The sequence below is a fragment of the Labrus mixtus genome, chromosome 1 (genome assembly GCF_963584025.1).
Source record: "Labrus mixtus chromosome 1, fLabMix1.1, whole genome shotgun sequence".
Taxonomy (NCBI): domain Eukaryota; kingdom Metazoa; phylum Chordata; class Actinopteri; order Labriformes; family Labridae; genus Labrus; species Labrus mixtus.
Genome location: NC_083612.1, coordinates 2,796,085 through 2,817,527, shown reverse-complemented (window position 1 = coordinate 2,817,527; position 21,443 = coordinate 2,796,085). Strand labels below are relative to the sequence as shown.

General features: G+C 45.5%; 2 protein-coding genes across 2 annotated transcripts; both read left to right on the top strand.

Moving 5' to 3' along the window:
* The first annotated feature begins 995 nt into the window (after window positions 1-995).
* cplx3b (complexin 3b) lies at window positions 996-7,672 on the top strand. Its single transcript, XM_061041083.1, has 3 exons — window positions 996-1,597; window positions 5,333-5,420; window positions 5,632-7,672. Exons 1-3 carry the CDS (start codon window positions 1,440-1,442, stop codon window positions 5,854-5,856), a joined length of 471 nt encoding a protein of 156 aa, XP_060897066.1. The 5' UTR covers window positions 996-1,439; the 3' UTR covers window positions 5,857-7,672.
* Window positions 7,673-12,027: 4,355 nt separating this feature from the next.
* On the top strand, window positions 12,028-16,428 carry si:ch1073-459b3.2 (growth arrest-specific protein 1). Its single transcript, XM_061045325.1, has one exon. It carries the CDS (start codon window positions 12,888-12,890, stop codon window positions 13,638-13,640), a length of 753 nt encoding a protein of 250 aa, XP_060901308.1. The 5' UTR covers window positions 12,028-12,887; the 3' UTR covers window positions 13,641-16,428.
* Window positions 16,429-21,443: the final 5,015 nt, after the last annotated feature.

Sequence of the window (21,443 nt, the reverse complement as noted above, 5' to 3'; positions counted from 1 at the left end):
TTCGCTTGTGCTACATTTTTCTTTTTCAGCGGTGGCAGCTTTGAAGTGTGGGGAGAGAGATTTCAAAGCGAGCCAGGTGCGGGGCTAACGGGGGCCTGGCTATAAGCCTGTGACAAAAAAGACACTAAGACGAGCTCCGTCTCTCCTGATCCACAGGGACCGAGAAAGTAGGCCAAGCTCGGTGTCAGACTGCTGCGAGGATCAGGACTCAAGTTGTTGACTTGTAATCAAAGTTCCCCCCTTTTCACACTTTGGGATGTCAAGAATCTGCACAGAGAGCGTCAGAGACAGGTTTTAAAAATATTCCTCTCACACACACATGTAGGTCATATTTTTTCATAAGTGAGGCTTTCCAAGCTGAACACTGCGTCACACAGCGTCATCCAGAAGAATTTTATATTTAAAAAAAAGCATCTTTTCTGGAGATGGAGGTTGAACTATTAAACCGCCTAACCCCATCAAACAACACAGCCGCAGACACATGAGAGGACTTTGCACAGAAAATCCTACAGGAGGGCTAACAAGCATGAGACACTGATATCATAAACTACACACACATGAGTCACTACTGGATATTATGGTGATGCAACTGGACGTGAAATTTCTAATTTTAGGATGCCATGTCTACTTCTTGAATGTTAGAGGAAGGGAATATTTACATGAGCGGATTCTCTTAAAGATGAATTAAAAACACACGCACTCGTTCTTTCAGAAGAGCTTTTCTGGTCCATCATACAAAATCCTACTGGAGTAGACAGAACCTCATCATTTCTGAGTGATTAAGTCAATAAGCAGATCTCACGCCGTTGGTTAATGGACAGCCATTTGACTAATTTGCAATTAGGAAGCTCTTTGTGAGTGTACACACAGTGAGTTCGGCTCCAGCGCGCAGATGACCCTGAGACAGACAAGAGGCACCAAAAACCCCGCCAGGAGACACTGAGGCTCGGTCACGTGTTTGTTTGTCCCCTCGCGGAGCCATGCCTGACTCCATCGTGAGTTATAATCAGACGGCGAATCACGGGAGCAGCCCACGCTCCCCCGACGCGCGCCATGCGAGCGCACACCCCAGTCCGGCGGTGCTTGGGATTGGGCGGAGGGAGGGAGTGGTGGCTGCGGACGGAGTCACAGGATTGGTAGAGTTCAGCGCCAAACTTGTTGACTCATAACTGAGCTCCATCCTTCACGGCGCGGAGCTGTCCACGGCCAGTGGTGCTGAAACTGCAAGCTTTTTTGACGCGCTGTTGGAATATTTCCGACTTTTATTTCTCGCATCGAGTGTTTGAAAGTTAAATAATCCCCGTGCTGCACGTCCGGGCGTTTTGTTTTTACGCGTCACTTTGACGGATACTCAAACGCCGTCACCGCTCTGACAAAGAGCGCATCAAAGCCTTCCAACTTCTTCTCCGATCTAGTAGAGGACTCTCCGCGTCGCAGCCATGGCTTTCATGGTCAAACACATGGTGGGAGGACAGCTGAAGAACCTGACAGGCGGACTGACGGAGGAGAAACCTGAAGCGGAGAAAACGGACGCGGCGGCGCAGGGGATGACCCAGGAGGAATTCGAGCAATACAAGGAACAGTTAGAGGAGGAAAAGTAAGGCAATGATTGAAGCTTCTTTGTTGTAAAGTTGTGAAGAAAAGCCTACAGTATTTGTTTGGGATAGCAGATTATTTTAACAGCGCGTTTTTCGTGTGTAAATATCAGCGCGCTCCCAGTGCGCGATTTTACGCATCAGTGAAATAACACGAGCTTCTCCTCACACAGCTGCTCCTCTCGCCCTGCAGGGACCTCTGTGTCACTCCGCTTCAGCAAAGTGTGTAGCTACGATTTTTTTAATTTGGGATTCCTGGAATCGGTCTTCCACGGTAATGTGTTCATGCCCGGAGCGAAACATGTGCCCACTGCTGCGCGTGCGACTGAGGAGCGAGGCAGACCTGGTGGAAAATAAAGTGTGTTAATTAAAACCTCTAATTTAGATGATTTCATTATGGAGAAAAACAACAGAAGGCTTATATAAAAAGTAGCAGTAAACCATCCTGTGTGATATTACTTGATATTAATTTATATGTGGGTGTGATCTTTCTTGCATAATGACGTCATCAACAGCTTAAAGAATTAGATTTATTCAGATATTAGATGGTATGGACTCTTTAAAGCGCGATGTTTTAGGTTGGTTGACATTTTAATATCTTTACAGATGTTGTGTTATCATGTTTGCTTCCATCATCTTCATCTTCATCTTTGTTCTTTTAATGTACATGTCTCCCTCACTGTGATATTGTGTGTTGGTGTTCATCTCCCCCCAGCCACTGGAGGACAATACAAGGTAACGGCAAGGTCATACGACAAAACAAGAGTTCACCCTGCAGACAGAAACTCACTACTGATTAATGTGATGCTCCCTTGGAGCTGGACTCAACAAACCCCACAGAGGAGACGTTCACTGACCTGGTCGCAGAATCGGTTAGCAGAGATTATTAACATGAAGTAAAGACTTCAAATGCAAGTTTTTAGAAAAGCAGCAGATTTAGATTGTAGATATCAGGAGCTCTCTTTACTGGAATGTGTGCGTATCATAAAGACAGTTATCCTGCAACGCCTCGTTTCCATGAGCGAGAAAAACTCTCTTGACAAACAATTTGACAACATCTGCAGACACTTTAAGCTCAAGTGGGAAGTGAAGACCTAATTCGGGCAGTGTTAACGCCCATCGCATCCCACTAACGCTCAGGAGGAGACATGTTCAGACGCTCAGCCTGCTCTGCCTTCATAATGTGTGTGACCTTCAGTGGTGCTGAGTTATTAGTCAGAGGCACCAAACATGAGCATAGATCACCAAGAAGGCCTCGCTGCTCACATTAGAGAGGAATCAGGTTGGAGCGGGGGCTGGGTTTCTCTCTCTCTCTCTCTCTCTCTCTCTCTCTGACATGTCACATGGAGACATTTTATCACCCTCAGCACCCCGGCCACAGTGACATCCCTGGTCATCTGATGCCCTTGAGAGGGGAAGACACACAGCTCTGCTCATTGGCTGCAAGTGAGCGTCGCATGCACGGGTCCGTGTGCCATTTGGTGTCTGGACCGCTCATGTTAATTTAAAGTGAGCTCGTGGCTCGCGTGGACAGGCCCCCTGATCGCAGCATCTCCACATACAACGACCTTCCTCTGACACATTGGGTGCAAACACTTTTGCAAAACACGCCCGTGGTCGTCCAGTGTCCCTCTGACTTTAGATTACGCTGCTGATTTGAGCCTTCTAGACGTACAATGCAGCTTTGAAATGCATCATGCATGCTGGTTATTTTGTGTTTTAAAGCACCGACTGTATTTCACAGACTCCATTAGATGTGGCCTTTAGTTTGTCAAGCAGTAAATCATGTTGTCGAGGCATTTATAGCAAATTTGAAGAATTTACGAGGGACTATTATGAACAAGAATGAAGCCATAAATATTCCAGTGATGTTGGAGTGGAGAGGGCACAGCAGCAGCCTGATGCCCGCCCTCTGCTGGAGGCCGTGCGTACTGCAGGCTGGATTGTTTAGAACATAAGCATGACAACATGGCTTACAGATACATCTACAGAGACACATTTGTATATTTTTAGGAAATGGACTTGGTGCGTCTTTACAGCTCTAAGTGTCAAGAAGCAGATTTTATGTTGGTTTCAAGCCTTGAAAGAGGAAATCGCTCCAGATTAGAGAATCACACTACAACACTGCACATCTAAATGGAGGTAAATCCAGGATAAGTGTGACGGGTTGACAGCTATGAAAGTGGGGGAGCGGTATTGAGTGCAGTTAATAGGTTACCTCTAGTAGTCCACATCTCCAGAGGGGGGAATACATCCCTCACAGGACTGGCAGGAAGCTGCATCTAAACATAAGCAGGGCATCTCTTCCTGCTTCATCTCCCCCCCCCCTTTGGCAACTCTGCTGCTGCTGCTCCGCCTTCTGCTGGCTCCACACACACACACACACACACACACACACACACACTGTAGTTAGCATGAAGAGGAGGTCATGCTAAGCTCAAAGGCCTCAAAGGTTAAAAATTGACTTTTTAAGGAGAAATCTGACTACATGTTGACGTAACAAACTTTGATTTTCTTTATTTTCAGATAAAAGTTGTGGCTTGTTTTTTAATTTAATTTTTAATTTTTCAAATTGAGTTGATCTATATTTATGTCACAGACTGTATTAAACATGGACGTAGTCTCAGTGATGTCACCCTTTGGTTTCTGAAGAGGTGCTTTGAAGCCGAACTAACGAGCATTTTTGAAATGCTGACTATACCTTACTTTTTGGCAAAGCTAAAACAGACAAAGAGGTGGAGCTGGGGCCTTCATGGTCCAATCAGTGAGATGTGTAGAGAGTGAGATGATAAAGGTATCTTACTATCTGATCATTAAGGAAACATGTTGAAGTGCTGGCTTCTCTGACAACAATGCAGCAGCCAGTATGTCCTCCTTCTAACTTTAGATTCTGCTCCTGAATGCTCTGGATTTGTTTGGACCAGAGAAGGTAGGCGGTTTTAAGACGACCCCCTCACACGGCTGTTTTGGACACCCCTCGGTTTGCCAGATATGAGAGCAGTTATCAGGTCAACAGGTGTTGCAGCGATGGAAGCGGGCAAGAGAAGTGGTTCAGATAGAAGTGATTGTACCCGACCTAAAAAGCCTCTGCATGTTTCTAATAAGCTCCACGAGCAGAAACGTGCTCAAACTAGGATCAATATTGGAGATGCTTTTTGAAAAATGGAGAGAGGTTAGAACACAGAAAGGTTTACAGACCCATGCAGAGCTGGATAAACACTGAAGCTTCAGTGTCCTGTGGTGACCTGTGTGAGCATCGACTCTAGAGAGGAGGGGGGGGGGGGGAGACAGCTCTCTATGATGTTTAGAATTTGGACTGCAGTACCCATTTTAACCACTAGGTGTCAGAGTTACATACTGCTCCTTTAAGCCTCTGGGGGAACAGCTACAACATGCCCGCCTTCCAGTCGACTCAGCCAAGCCCCAAATTACGAACATTTATGACAACCTCTTAGGCTTAATAAAACCAAAATGGAGTTTACAAATAAAAAAATAGCTATCGATACCAAAAATGTTTGTGGTATCAGGCTGTGAACACGTTTATTCCTACTATAAAAATGAGCATTTTAACGTGGGGCCTACTGGGAATTCCTTGGCTTTTCAAGCCAGCCTCATGTGGACACTCAAGGAACTTCAGTCTATGCACCCCCTCTGTGGCTTCATTTTTCAACACCTGATGATGCAGTTAGATTTATATAATCTGTGACACTGAGACAACTTTTCCGTCTTTCTTGCAGACAAGAGCGAGAAGCCAACTTTGCCCAGAAGAAAGCCGAGAGAGCCACGGTTAGAAGTCACTTCCGGGACAAGTACCGACTACCAAAGGTAAGCTGACCCTGTTCCCGTTTTTGTAAACACATGAACGATGATTGCATTTACTCAACAAGATAACCACCTTTGTTAAAAACCACCACAGGCGTGCAGCCACGTCCTTTTCTATAAAACGCGGTCAGATTTGAACTTGTTGTGTTAACTTTCTTTGTCCTCTTTTTCTCCCGTCCGGCTGGGTGTGTCTGTGTGGACATGCCTGCGTCAGAACGAGCTGGACGAGACCCAGATCCAGCAGGCGGGGGATGACGTCACGTTGCCCACAGAGCTGGCCAAGATGATCGCCGAGGACAACCAGGAGGAGACGCACAAGCAGTCGGTGCTGGGCCAGCTGTCCAACATCCAGAACGTGGACATCGACCAGCTGAAAGACAAAGCGCAGGCCACGCTGGAAGACCTCAAAAAGCAGACGGAGAATTGCAGTCTCATGTGATCGCGCAGAAGTTCAGAGTTTCACTTGTACAAATATTTTTTCAAAAGGCAGAGCTGCTCTGGGGGGTAAAAACATATTCTCATTGCTTAGGAGGAATGTCAGACGATGTCAGTCAACTGTAAAAACAGTTTTTGTAGCTGTGCAAAAGTTTAGACAGAAATCATGCACAAAAGAGAGCGAGGCACGAGAAGAGCAAGTCGTACTTACTGGAACAAAGAATACGGGCATACCAGATGACCTTCAGATCTCCTAAAAAATCATGAATGTCATTCATATTTGTCAATGAAATTAGCCACTTAGCTCTCTGAAAGATTTGCAGCCCTCTGGCTCCTCCCACTGAGATTATATTTGCCTTCAGAGCAACTCCTCCTCTCAGAAATAATCCTCCGTCTTTCCTTTGCCTCCCTCCCTCTCTGTACCTCACGCGCCCAGTGATAACACAATATGATTCTGCAGCAGAGGTCTCAGGCGTGTGTGTGTGCGTGTGTGTGCGTGTGCGTGTGTGTGTGTGTGTGTGTGTGTTACCTTGCTCCCCAAACACGCAGCAGATTATTTCACAGAAAAACGAGTGCACATCTTCAGTGAGATCAGCTGTTTGTTTGAGCCGGAAACACACGGATGATTCTAGCTCACACTACAGGCTGCACGTGCGACATGTGGATTCACAGTTTTGTGATTTCGGAGTTGGAGGCTTTTTTTTTTTTTATTTCTTGCACAAAAGCACAAAAACAAAGAAAGGTGCAATATTCGTTAAAAAGCAACAACAAAAAAAGGCAGATTTTTTGTCATAAGTAGCTTGCTGTTGTCGACCACCTGGTGCCCTGACGAACACATTCTGTGTGCTGCATTAATTCCTAGTTTGAATCTTTTTCCTGAACATATCATTATAAAAAGCCTTTGAGTTCAGCTTTCTCCATACTTCAGCGTGCCTTGGTTTTTCTTCTCTAGATCTCAAACACCCGTAAGCTACTTTTTACAAAGACTCTTCCTCGTATGCGTTTGTTCGGGCAGAGCGTTTCTTACTTTTTCAGTTTGACTAAAAGCAACAACTGATAATGTTGGAGAGCAGGAATAGAGTTAGCTGCGTGCAATAAGTGTGCTCCAAAGTTTCACCTAGAATCGACTTTAGCTGCATAAGGAGCAAATCTGCGTTTTTTGGATTGGAGTAGAAACTCTTTCTTTTCCTGAAGGGGAAATCTGGTTTGCAAACTGAAGTGCACACAACCTACACACATTATAGAAAATGCACAAAGACACATAACACATATGTCTCCTGGATGTGATAATGATAGACGTGCAGTGAGATATGAGACACAGTGTCCACAGTGTGTTTGCAATGGAAAGGAAGCGTACAAGTTTAAAAACCTGATGGCTGAAGGAACACATGACCTCAGATCTGCACCACAATGTAAAAAGAAAAAACCTTAAAAGCTGCTCGGATGAGAGAGATGTAAATGCTTTACAAGTTGTATGTTGACAGAACTTTGACTTACGTAAAGAAAAAAAGGCACAAATATGTAAAACTGCGTACCTGCGGTGTGAGTAAATCCACATGATGTTGTGTAAGATGTAAATGTATCTGCTGCTTGCACATGCTGTCAAACAGCGGCTCGTCTGTTTTCATCAGAAAGTGTTGTCGACCCGCCCGCCTAACCATCGGCCTGTCCTCCATCTCATTGATCCCTGCGTCTCAGTGGTGACTGTCTCGTGCTGGTGGAATTCGTGTTGCTTAGCTGATGTGATATTTCTAGTGGCGTCTTTGTTTGAAAAAAAAAAAAAAAAAAGTAAAAAAGAAGCAGAAGCTCAAACTGTGGCAGAGAAACACACAGCGCAGTCACCGTGGGCTTACTGTGCAAACTCAGTGTTCTGTCCACGTCGTTTTCAAGACATGTATAAAAGCAAAGGGAGTGGAGAGGGGATGTCGTCGGTGTTGTTGTGTGTTGAATCCGTTTGCGCTACATTTGGCCTGTGTGTGATTTTAATGTAGCTGTGGTGCCGAGAGTGACGTCAGCTTTCATCTCATATCTGTCCCCTCTCTCTGATCAACGTGATGTTAGCTGCCAAAACACAGCTCGCTTTGAGAACACCGCAAAAACTCAAAACCTACCCAGTCAATCTCTAATATCAGAAATATCTTACTCAACCTGGTAGAAGCCACGTTCACCTGGCAGGTTCAGGTAAACATCATACATCCAGATATTACAAACACAACATGAGGCCTGAATTGTGTGTAACACGTAAAAACATAAATGCCAATGCTGCAGGGGCATGTCCAGACTTTTCTCACTGGGGTGGCCCACCTAGAGAGCGCTGATGTTTGCAGGGGGGGCCTGATGCATTTGGGCACACACACACATGCAAAATAAATTAAAACATTTAGACTATTTATTTCTCTCTTTCTTGTGCAAAGTCAGAATTGTAAGCACTTGGAAAATGTCATGCTAACTCTTGCATGCTGTCCAACTTCCAAAATACATTTATTGGCAATTTAGTCGATTTCCTGTTCGACAGTGTGCACACGTTTCTCTTTGAACATTTTTTATGGAAAGAGCAAAAACAGGAAACTGAAAGAACTTCTACAAGCCCGTTGAAAACAGCCAGGATAGTAGATTTGTACTTAAGCCCCGCCTCTTATTAGGCAAAATAGCCAATCATAGATTTGGATTTTGGGGGTGGAACCTTTGGGTGGCCAATCAGATTTCAAGGGGGGGATTTGTTACCCATCTGGACACGCCCCTGCCAACGCAGTGACTTAAATCTATGTAAAGTATCTTGAATAAAATGTACTTATTTAAATAATTTTAAGACACTCAACTAGTAAAGTTAGCTTCCCCCATTGGCAGATATTTGTTTTTATTATGAGTGTATTAAGGCTTTCTTTTCTGCTTGTTATACCTTGATATAAGATGTTTATCTGGACGTGGCAGGAGAATTTAGACAAACACACTTTTTAAGATTGGAGTTTTTGCAGTGTATTCTGTTTACCTAAATCTTCCTTGGACATGTACGTGTTTGATTTTAGAAGTTTGTGCAGAAAGATCGTTTTTTTTATGATGAGTTGTGATGTCTTTGTTGTGTGTGTGCCAAAAACTACTTGCTGAATGAACACCGAGGCAACGCGCTAAATATTTTTCAGTCCAGTGGTCGTCGTCATGTGATAGGTAAACTGTGTCGTTACAACATTTATTCTAAAGCAGAGGAAGAGTTGCAATAAGTCCTTTTATAATAGAGGTAATAACACGTCTGTCATGCTTTGATCATGAGAGATCGTAAACGGTCGGAATAGAAGCCATAATGTGAAATGTTTGCCATGTGTGAGTGTGTGCAAAAAACGTAATCATTCAATAACTCAATAATAATACTGACAATATTGTTAATAAGCAATTGTATCCTTTTTGTGTTGTCATCCTACAAGTTCTTGAGCTTATTTTTGCCGGAAACGGTTTGCCATGACACCGCTGTCGCTCCTCGTTCTTCGACTGTTTTCGTTGTTTCACAGTCGCTCCATCATTCTGTCTCTGAGGGTACATCGGTGATTTTTTCAGTTGTGAACCGCAATAAAATGATTTTTAGGAAAATAAACCTCTCGCTGTGTTCTGTGATTTTTTTTTTTGACACTGTGCAGTTTGAGGCGATTTGAGGCGCAGTCCTGTAACCCGAACACCAGGGGGAGACAAAAACACGCTCACAGCTACAGAAGAATGAAAGAAGAAGGCTGCAGAAACCTTCTATAAAGACATGTTCCTAATAAAGTATGCTAGTACGTTTAAGCATGACGTATGGGAAACATCCTCATTCTGCATCAACAGTGCGGAGACAGATAGGACGAGTCTGCAGAGAGCTGTGTGAGTAAGAAAGCAAACATAAGAAAATATTTATGAATGGTTGAGCTGCAGGTACCCGGGGCTGTATTCACAAAGCCTCCTGAGTACAAAGAGTCACTCCTAGTGACAAAGAAGATTCTTAGAATCAGGACATTTTCTAAGAATTTCCCCTTACAGTTCAGACTAGATCCTGGTAAAGATGAAAGTTATTCTCAAAGTGTCTCAGCCATTAAGGTGTGGAGGAGTGAGGAGGACTTTAAGAGGATGAAGAGTTTCTGAAGCTGAGGAGAAAATAGAGAAATGTTCTCCAAACACGACATGAAGAAGAATCTTTTTGACTCATAGTTGAGTCCAACAGACTTAAAGATTTGTGCAGACATTTCAATCCATCTCTGACTTCGTTTTTCTTTTTCATTTTTGTTTTAAAAGAAAAACAGAACAAGTGCGGACTAAGACGAGACAGGATGAATAAGATCAAATACAAGAATGTAAAAGGCCCAGGTACAGTACATAATGGATGGTACATTCTTATGAAACAAGATATATTTACGAGTCTTTATCTTTGTATAGAAGATTTGTAGAAGAAGATTGAACTGTATTGAAGATTGTATTTGTATTTCTTCTCCCTTCTCTTTTTGAAGTCGCAGGACAACAGTCATTTTTTCCATGAAGCTGATGGAATTCACAATGTTCCTCAAGACATCTCTGACTTTTTTCAGAGAAAAGTGAGACATGCTTGTTGACTTTCTCTCCATCACATCTCTCATTAAGACCCCCAGCATGTGTACTTTTAAAGTACCTCAGTGTTCATTATTAAACAATGTCTGACTTGTTTTTTTTTTTTGGATCAGCTAATCACAGCTTCTGAAAAAATGTGTCATACCCATAGCAAAAGGGTCGACCTCGCCTCCTCAGGTCAAAGTTTCTGACCCTTTCTGAAAAGCCACAGATCAGTATGGAGACTTTTCAGTAGACTGAACCCTCGTGGTCATTCAAGTGTCCACCTCAGTAGACTGAACATTTCAGCATGGAGTCTAACTTCCTGGTTTTGTGCAGTATGGTTTGGATGCATCCTTTCAGGAAATGAATCATAAATTAAATGTTGAACGTCACTTCACGTGCGCCTCCAAATCAAAACAAACGAGGATGAAAAAAAGACGAGGATGGATGCGGTTGGTTTGGTGAAGGTGAAGAAAATCCATCATCTGTATCAGTTTGTAAGTCTGTAAAAACTTCAACCAATGTCTGCCACGAGGTACCAATCTGATGAACCAATCAGACGCCTCCCTGTCTCCCTGCTCGCTCTCTATCTCTTGCGTGCTCTAGCTAACACTCAGAGCGCGTCACCGATGACTTTAGGAGTTTATACTGTGAGTTTACTGAATGAGACATGAGACGACGTAGTTTCTACTCAATGTAAGAGATTGGATTTACATTTTAGATTTTATATTTACATTTAGACTCATCATTTAGCTTTCAAATTTACTACTGACGTTAAGATTAAAGATTTAGATTAAAAGAATAGGATTAAATATTTAGGTTTAGATTCAACATTAAGATAAAGATTCAATATATAGATTTAACCTCAGCATCCTTTTCACATATCAACATTTGTTCAGTGATTTACGTTTAAATGTTAAAAAAAATAACCGTTTTTGCAATGTGCACCCCATAAGGTCGGACATCCATCTGGTTCTATGGAGTTGGTGCTAAAGTGGCACAGCCTCTCAGTGGGTGCAGAAAGAACCCCCCCCCCCCCTCAGTTAGTTACCATTTGAATGGCAGAGAAGCCTGGCCTATTGGAAGTTTTCGAGTGCGGTGTAAAAAGGGGATGGCTGTAAAATATATTGATGCTGAACCCCCCCCCACACACACACACACACACCCTCCCCTCTCTCTCCATTGATAGGCCGCAGTGCGTGGACAATCTGCGGCCCTGCAAAGACACGGGGCCACTGCATGGCCAATCTGACACAATTGGGGTGAAACGGGCCAGAAAATACTATTCTCTCCCATTCTCCTCTTTCAATCAGGGCTTACCAAACTGTGCAGAATGAGAGGCATGACAGGGAGAGAGAGAGAGAGGGAGAGAGAAAGAGCGACAATTAGTGAGGTGAAATCCTCTGTGAGCAGGCAGTCATCGCAGAGGTTCCCCCCCCCTCCCTCTTCTCTGTCTGGGGGCTAAGAAGGAACAGATTTGTTGGTCTGCGCTGAAAAATGGAGCAGTGAAGTTGCAGATGTGAGCTTCTTGCAAAGGAATGCGTTTTGCAAGCCCCCCTCCCCATGCATGCCTCCCCCCCCCCCCCTTTTTTTTCACTTTTTGCTACAAGAGAAGCGGGGACCACACAGATCTGATGGGTTTCATGCAGGCTAAATCATAAACATTCTCCTCCAGCCTATCTCGTCCTGTACTGAGAGCTTTTCCTGCTGCAGGCCTGGAAACGGGTCCCACGGCTGACTCCTCAATGACGACCAATCGGTGGACAGGATTGTAAATGAGAGAGAGAGAGAGCGAGAGAGAGAGAGGGGGGAAGGAAAACTTTTCTTTCTTTTTTTTTTTCTCTCCACAGAGGGAGGGGTGTTGTGTGTGTGGGGAAATGCTCGGCGGACCGTGAAGCGTAACAGCAAGAAGAGGGGACAAAGACGCACATAGCGGGACTGAATGCGACAGAAACAAACCTCCACCAACTCGTAGAGAAAAAAAAAAAAGAAAACACAGACATTTGTGGATTGGGGGGTCAAACATGGTAAAAGCTGGGGAGAGGAGTGTAAGCTTACAATGTCACGACAGATGAGTTCAAGTGTACAAACGGAGTCGTGGACGATAAGTGAGGTTTGGAGTGTGCGTTAACTTTTGGATAGACTCCGCGGCGCGTTTCTGCAGCGGTGGCGTGGAGCTGACTCAGGCTGCACTTTGGAGAATGTTTCCCCACTTTTGAACGGACATGTTTCCCGGATTTACTCACTGCACTGGCTTTTCTTCTCCTGCAGCCACGCGTGGAGATTCCCCTGAGTTACATCTCGCTGCAAGGATTTTCCAGGGAAAGGCGACGCTGACGTTGTGGACCACGTTTTTCTTCGACACGGACGCATAAACATGGATTACTTGTGGAGTTAAAAATCCAGAAGACTCGATGTGTGGATTGTCCTGTTCCTAGTGTGCTGGTGGAGAAAGTTCACGTCACTGAGGTAGAACTCCATCCAAGCATGAAATGTTGGTGCAGCGCCCTGGCACTTCTCCCGTGGGTGCTGGTGGCCTTAGATGCCCAGCTGATCTGCTGGCAGGCGCTCCTCCGGTGCCACGAAGAGCCCGAGTGCGACCTCGCGTACAGCCAGTACTTAGCAGCCTGTGAAGGTAACATCAGAGGCACGAGGAAGCAGTGTCCCAGCCACTGCATCAACGCGCTCATACGGCTGAACCACACGCGCAGCGGGCCGGACCTGGAGACGTGCGACTGCGCGCAGGACCAGGAGTGCCAGAGCGCCAAGCGAGCCGTCGAGCCCTGCCTCCCCCGCAGGCACCCGACCGACGCCGGGGGGATCGGCTGCATGGAGGCCCGGCAGCGCTGCGAGGAGGACAGCAGCTGCCACGCCTCCCTCGCGGCCTACTTGGCATACTGCGGCCAGCTGTTCAACGGCAGGAAGTGCTCCTCCAAGTGCAAAGCCACCATCCAGCAGATGCTCTTCATCCCGAACGGCGTGCTGCTCAACCGCTGTGTTTGCGATGGGGTCGAGAGGCCCTTCTGTGAAGTGGTCAAAGAGAACATGAGCAAACTCTGCGCCATAGGAGACCACACTGTTATTTCAGACCAGCCTGACGCGGATGACATGTACGAGGATGAGGACTATGACCCGAAACACGACAGAGAGGAGGTGTTCACCGACCATTCCTCTGCGTCACAGGGGTCAACCAGCTGCATGACCCCTCTCTTTCTATTCTTAGCATGGCTATTACTCTGAGGTGACAGTCATTTAAACATCTGATGGATTTGTAGACAGTTTTCTGTTGCTCTGAAAGAAGCAGGCAGATGAAGTCCAGCTGGAGCTGGCATGGAGTAAGTGACTTTAACGCAGGATTGGCTTTCTGTCTCAGGGCTCAAACTGCTTGATTAGAGAATCTGCAGGCCTCACTGTTATCTCAGTAAAGTCGCTGGGTGACTCTAGAACTGTTCTGACTTCTTTAGTCGCCCCCCCGGTCGTATATGTGCAAAGTAATCCATCTGTGTGCACATCTCAGACACTCAGGACTAAATCTTCACACATGCCTTAAACTGCTCTGAGAGATCTGCTCACTTGATGCAAAGTCGAAGGAAACGAGCTGTTGTCTCAGAAGGAGTGAGATTCTTTGAGGGGTGAGGATGAGAGGAAGTGAGCCACACTGGACTTGTTGCCATCGTGTGTGTGCCTTCAACACGCTCCTGTTTGTTTGGTCTGGTCTCAATGGTACTTGGTGAGAGTGTGGCCTTATTAAGACGTTAGACAAACATCAGAGCCGTCCAGCCTCTGTTTGCTCTGCTCTCCATTTCGGGGGGGGGGGGGGGGGGGGGGGGGGGGGCTCGGCATTGTTGAAGCTACCACACTTCAAATATTTGCGGGCACAGTCAAAGGACAAGACGAGGGTGTGGGATCAAGTACTGAAAATTAACTGAAGCGCCTCTCCAGCACTCTTTCTGTGGACCCCTCCCCCACGTGACATTGTTTTATTGAGCTTTTCCTGAGACAGCCCCCCCACCCACCCACCCACCCCTACCTCCTCTTCCTCTCTACTGCCAGCCCTCTTTCACGCCTTTAAAGGACCCCTGTCTTTTTTTTTTTTACTGCTTTCACACTCTTCAAGCAACAAGTCAGGAAACGTGTGCTGCTGGTGTGAGGAGGTCAACATAACATGCCTGGAGTTTGTCCACAACACTGAGGGAGGGGGGGCACTGCACTGCTTGGTTTGTGGTGTATGAGTGAAGCCCATTTTTACCATTTCTAACAACAGCATGAAACAGAACATCTTGCATTAGTTTTCTTCTGTCATGGATCAAAAAAAAGTGAATTTTATGGTTATTTAACATTTTCAGACACAACACCAGGTCATACTGTACTGCTGCTTTAAATATTCACTGCATGAATATAACAGAAACACACAATCTGGACAGCAACAGGCACAAACCAATAGTTATCTAACCTCTGAATTTAGCCAGGTCATTAGGTCATGTTCTGATACAAGTACACACATACCCACCCACCCTTTCCTGGTAATAGACCAGTTTGTCCGGCCAAGAAACTTCTAGGAAATGGTCTTTATATGTTGTAATTGCCCAGTGTGATGATTGGGATGCTCCAGCAAACACACACTGATCAGTGAACAGCAGCGTATTCGCTCATTAGCAGTGGTTGAATGTGAATTATTTTGTGTTAAATGATAAGAGGTTACAACCAAGGGCATGTCCAGAGGGGTGGGCAGGGCCCCACTTAAAAATCAGATTTTACTCCCCAGGTGTCACCCCAAATTGGCAATGTGGGTGGTGTTGTAAGAAACTGCATTTAAATAAGAGCTGACACTTTTACACGTTAATTACGATGCCGTTAAGGTCAAAATGAACGCATTACGTTTTTTAAATTTTGTCCCATTAAACGCACCGTAGCTAAATCACCCCACTGACAACAGCGTCATGAGTCAAAAGTAAAATCCATCTCGTGACATCAAACATTTCCCTTAGTCACTTTGCTTTTTATCCGTCTTTTTTTTAATGTTGTAAACCTGCGATCTACCGCACATTTCTTATTTTCTTTCCAAAAAAAAGCATGTTTCTATCTCAACAGGAAGTAAAGTGCCCTTAGCTGAAGACAGTACAGAAATACAAAACAAAAGCATTACATTTAAAAAAAACAAGTAAAATGGAAATACATATTAAAAATGTGATTAAAACGTTTACATTCTTTGACAGCCCTAATTCAAAAGTTCTTTGAACGCACGTTTATTTCATAACACCGGTGTTCAGGAGAGAAATGAATCCGTTAGAACCTGCAAGAAAATTCCTGCACACTGTCTCACTACGTTTTTGTTTGATTTTTTTTGCTAAATTTCCCTTTTACAAGTTAGACTGTTCAGTTTTACAATAAGGCTACCTTTACGTTTGACTTTGGACATTCATCTTTTTTTAAGCCCTTAAAGAATTAAGCTAAGAAGCTTTGTTGTTGCCACTCTGTTGAAGCCGATGCTGAAGTGCAAAATCCTGCAGTTCGCCCGAGTGTCCACTAGAGTCTGGCTGCAGAAGCACAGGAAGTCACATACACACCCATTCTAAAATGCCTGTTTTTACAGCAGAGATTAACATGTTTACAGCCTGGTTCAAAAAACCAAATAGGTGTGATTAGCTCATGTCTCGATCGGCACACACTGTACGGGGGGTGAATGTTTTGATGACTCATGATGTTTTTTTGATTTGATGAAGGATAAGAGTTATTCACATTTAGACCTGTTTGAAGGTCCTTGTATTCAAACCAGCGCCGTTTAGCAAAAAGGGAAACTACAAACAATGTTTTTGAGATCATGTAATGAAGATGTGTGTCTCTGCCACTTGAAATTGTGTCAAACTAATCTGTTTGTTTTGTGATGAAGTCTTTACGAATGTCGATAAGTGTTAAATTATGAAGCTAGAACAGGAAGAATGTGTATATATTTTATAAGTACAGCATATGCAGTAAAACAGACTGTAACTCACATGCAGCGAATCATTAAACACAGGAATGTAGCTCAGATTTTGTGAGTTTTCAGTTGTTCATCTCATCGTTTCCGATCATAGCAGTAAACACTTCAGAGCAGAGTCTTCTTCGATGTGGGAGGTTTGATTTTTATAATAAAATGTTTATGAGCTGAAGCTGTGTAAGGATGTGATTTGTGTCCTTAAAGTCAATGTGATGTCTCCTGGATGTGTCAGGTGTGAAAGAAAAAGTGAGCCACCCTGTGAGTTTAATAGTGTTGGAGTCAAGACCACACTAACCAAGACCGAGACCTACCTGAGACCGAGACATTTAGGGGTCGAGACCGAGACATTTAGGGGTCAAGACCGAGTCAAGACAAAGACATTTAGGGGTCGAGACCGAGTCAAGGCCGAGACATTTAGGGGTCGAGACCGAGTCAAGGCCGAGACATTTAGGGGTCGAGACCGAGTCAAGACCGAGACATTTAGGGGTGGAGACCGAGTCAAGACAGAGACATTTAGGGGTCGAGACCGAGTCAAGACAAAGACATTTAGGGGTCGAGACCGAGACATTTAGGGGTCAAGACCGAGTCAAGACAAAGACATTTAGGGGTCGAGACCGAGTCAAGGCCGAAACATTTAGGGGTCGAGACCGAGTCAAGACCGAGACATTTAGGGGTCGAGACCGAGTCAAGACAGAGACATTTAGGGGTCGAGACCGAGTCAAGGCCGAGACATTTAGGGGTCGAGACCGAGTCAAGACCGAGACATTTAGGGGTCGAGACCGAGTCAAGACAGAGACATTTAGGGGTCAAGACCGAGTCAAGACAAAGACATTTAGGGGTCGAGACCGAGTCAAGACCGAGACATTTAGGGGTCGAGACCGAGTCAAGACAGAGACATTTAGGGGTCAAGACCGAGTCAAGACAAAGACATTTAGGGGTCGAGACCGAGTCAAGACAGAGACATTTAGGGGTCAAGACCGAGTCAAGACAAAGACATTTAGGGGTCGAGACCGAGTCAAGGCCGAGACATTTAGGGGTCAAGACCAAGTCAAGACAGAGACATTTAGGGGTCGAGACCGAGACATTTAGGGGTCGAGACCGAGTCAAGACAGAGACATTTAGGGGTCGAGACCGAGACCAAGGCCGAGACATTTAGGGGTCAAGACCGAGTCAAGACAGAGACATTTAGGGGTCGAGACCGAGTCAAGACAGAGACATTTAGGGGTCGAGACCGAGACCAAGGCAGGGCGAGACTGAGACAAGACCATAAACATCACTGAAAAATCATCATCTTGTGTGCAGCAGGCGTGTCACTCACTTAGACCAGAACACCGGGAAGGTTGCGGCCGTAACCCGAGTCAAGACAAAGACATTTAGGGGTCGAGACCGAGTCAAGGCCGAGACATTTAGGGGTCGAGACCGAGTCAAGGCCGAGACATTTAGGGGTCGAGACCGAGTCAAGGCCGAGACATTTAGGGGTCGAGACCGAGTCAAGACCGAGACATTTAGGGGTGGAGACCGAGTCAAGACAGAGACATTTAGGGGTCGAGACCGAGTCAAGACAAAGACATTTAGGGGTCGAGACCGAGACATTTAGGGGTCAAGACCGAGTCAAGACAAAGACATTTAGGGGTCGAGACCGAGTCAAGACCGAGACATTTAGGGGTCGAGACCGAGTCAAGACAGAGACATTTAGGGGTCGAGACCGAGACATTTAGGGGTCAAGACCGAGTCAAGACAAAGACATTTAGGGGTCGAGACCGAGTCAAGGCCGAGACATTTAGGGGTCAAGACCGAGTCAAGGCCGAGACATTTAGGGGTCGAGACCGAGTCAAGACAGAGACATTTAGGGGTCGAGACCGAGACCAAGACAGAGACATTTAGGGGTCGAGACCGAGACCAAGGCAGGGCGAGACTGAGACAAGACCAAGACCATAAACATCACTGAAAAATCATCATCTTGTGTGCAGCAGGCGTGTCACTCACTTAGACCAGAACACCGGGAAGGTTGCGGCCGTAACCCGGGGGATAAAAATCTAACTACATATGCATCAAAGTTATTTGTTTTTCATCTTTGGAAAGAGGTGTGTTCCTTTTCCGTCACAGTAATGACGTGGAAAGCAGCCTATCAGTGGTGGTCTTGACAGGCCTTGATTAGATTCATAGTAAACGTTAAAGAGTTCATAAATCCTGACATGAGGTGTACAACTGTTTTGGAAAAGTCACTTCATCGTGTCCAAAAAGGAACAAAAACAATGCGGCATAAAACTTTTTTTTTTTAATCAAATTGTTTTTCTAAGGATGAGGAGAAATATCTAAACTGGCTCTGCTTCACAAATCCCTCCTCTGTTTCTTGGAGCGAACTAAAGACACCACATTACTATGAATTGCTTCTTAAATCAGACGGATTTCGTTCAGAAGTGATCTTTTGAACACTGTCAACTGTTTCCTCTATCGTCGAATCAAAAACAAATGTTTGTTCCCCGCAGTATGGAAGCTAAAGTCCTCCATGTGGGCGGTCTGGTTTCAGGGTCCAACCTGTCGCTGCTTTCCCCGCATCTCATTCCCCACTCTCTCTCTCTCTCTCTCTCTCTCTCTCCCGCTCTATCCACTGTCCTATATCTACAACAAAAAGCTCAAAAATCCCCAAAAATACATTTTTAAAACCCCCATGAATCCTGTCTGTCAGGACGTCCCCGGCCTGCGTGACAACATGAGATCCTAACTCGAGTTACAGGTGGCACATTTCAACATCTCCACGCCTGGAGGAGAGCGTCTGCACAGCTTCTCCTGATATTTCTGCGACCACAGGAATCCTCGATCGCTTCCAACTGTCTCTTGTGTCATAAAAAAAACATGCAGATAGAGAAACACAAAGAAGGCTAACAGCTAAAGTAAAGCATGACTCCCTCTAGTTTAGTTAGATTGTCTCTGGTCCAATCTGTCTTAACCATTGCCATGCATCTTAAAGTCCCCCGCCCCCCCCCCCCCCCTCCAAACCTCCCACCAACCCTACTCACCCCGAATCTGGGAGCCAAATCAAAACAAACATGAGCAGAGCAGCCTCAGGGAGTTGAACGGGGGGATACAGAGGCAGCACTGTGCTGGAGCCCATTTTCTAAATTATCTTTATTCGACATTTCTCCGAAACCCTTCCCCCCCCTTCAACCCCCCCACCTGACTCCCCCCCACTCTCTCTTCACCACTCCAAAGTGGGAGTGACCAGCCAGAGGATTTAGGAGGCTCTTGTCTCTCCTAGGTACAATGATCCATTCATGATAACCATCGAGCCACAGTGATCGGCTGACCTGCTCTCTGTTTTCAGTTCAGGGGTTGCCGGAGTCAAGGGCACCCAGTTTCTCAAGATCTACAACGTGGAGACCCCTCATCGTGGGTGACCCTGATGCTGCTTTCACGCATACAAAAAAACTCCTTAAAAAATTATTGTGATCTGCATGAGTGAACTCACTTTTACCAAGATTTTTTCCTGCCATCTCCGTTGTAAATTTCCACATTAAGTCAGCGAGCCGATGTTTAATAATATTAGGTAATATTCAGGAAGATTCAGCTAAAAGTGGGTGGTCATGATGACGTTTAAAATCCTGCAGCCAGCATGCGACCAATGCATGTATGTAGAAAGTTTCATTTCTGATACTGTGAAAATGTCTACATACATGTTGCATCGATGTTGAGTCAAAAAATGTCATCATAGCGTTGGAATCTGTTGCTCCGTCTGCTACTTCCACGTTGTTCTTTATTAATTATGCCCTGCTTCCTGAGGCCCCGCCCCCCTCCTGTCTGACAGGGACAGTCTCGTGTTGTGAGGTGAATATGTGCGAGCAACTCTGGAAGATTTGAGGGGCAGGCTGCCGTCATATTTTCTAGAAATGTTCTTGGAATATTACGCCGTCGTGGAATCAACATGAATGTGCAAAGACGTGATGACAGCTGATGATGGCGCTTTTGCAGAAACGCAGTCTGGAAAAGGGCTGGTGATGCCGTCACAGCCGTTTTCACAAAAGCAGTCCTGAATACTTCAGGTAGGCCACATGTGAAATCTTCATGAGTCATTTGTTCACACATGCACTTCCCATGTTCACTGTTGACAACGGTGTATAATTACACATATTCACAGTAGAGCATGAAGCAGCTCCACTTTGCGCACAAACACTGTCGCTCACTAGTTGCATAATGTAAACACGATGACCCCTCACACTTGTGCACAGTGGATTTTCCTGAACACTTCATGCTGCGTGCCCACATCAGCTCAGCCGGTGTCCTTGTGGAAATTTTACAAGTGGTGCAGGCAGGAAAAAAATTCAGGATAATGTCGGGGTTGGGGACTTGATTCATCCACTGTCCCATTAACAGTATCAACAGAGTGAGACAGAGAGAGAGGGGGGGGGGGGGGGGGGACCTGGAGGGGAAAAGGCAATAAGTAGTGTTGTTGAAGCTGCAGTGAAATGGAGGCCAATTAAGCCACAATGGCGTAAGTTGTGGTTGGGGAAAGGAGACGGGGGGACGGGGGACGGGGGCGGGGGCGGGGGGGACGTCTCAGTGCAGGAGGGTAAGTAAGGGGAGGGGGTTAAGGTTTCCATTCAGAGCCCTACGTTCTGGGTTCCATTAAGGGAGAAATAATCTGGCGCATCTCCCACAAACAAGCAACAAAGCAATCACAGGGGTCAAAATCGCGTCCAAAGTTTTCCTGGCAGCAACGAGCTGAAGTCATGATTAAAGCAGTTCGAGCTGAGCCAACACCACGGGCACACAGTGAGAGGCCACCCCCCGTCCCCCGCCCCCCGTCCCCCGTCCACAGTCACGCTGCTCTCTGTCCTCAGCACACAGGCTGGCAGTGATTTACACCTGGCAGGTGAATGTGATTAACCAGCTGCTGCACGGGGGTAAAAAACAAACATTAGTGTGAGTTTGGAAACCGCTCATTAAAAAACAACCACAGCCAAGAAGTTCACAACACTAGACATATTCATCCCCAGTTCACTAATGATTACCCCGTGTTACTGGATTTAGAGGCATGGTTTTACTTATTGCACTTTTTAGGTTAAACG

What these genes read in the sequence shown, in the direction of transcription:
- cplx3b (XM_061041083.1), top strand. Translation starts at nt 1,440, where the DNA reads ATGGCTTTCATGGTCAAACACATGGTGGGAGGACAGCTGAAGAACCTG. An exon ending in GAACAGTTAGAGGAGGAAAA is followed by an intron (nt 1,598 to 5,332) that starts GTAAGGCAATGA and finishes TCTTTCTTGCAG; the next exon opens with ACAAGAGCGAGAAGCCAACT. An exon ending in ACAAGTACCGACTACCAAAG is followed by an intron (nt 5,421 to 5,631) that starts GTAAGCTGACCC and finishes TGCCTGCGTCAG; the next exon opens with AACGAGCTGGACGAGACCCA.
- si:ch1073-459b3.2 (XM_061045325.1), top strand. Translation starts at nt 12,888, where the DNA reads ATGAAATGTTGGTGCAGCGCCCTGGCACTTCTCCCGTGGGTGCTGGTG.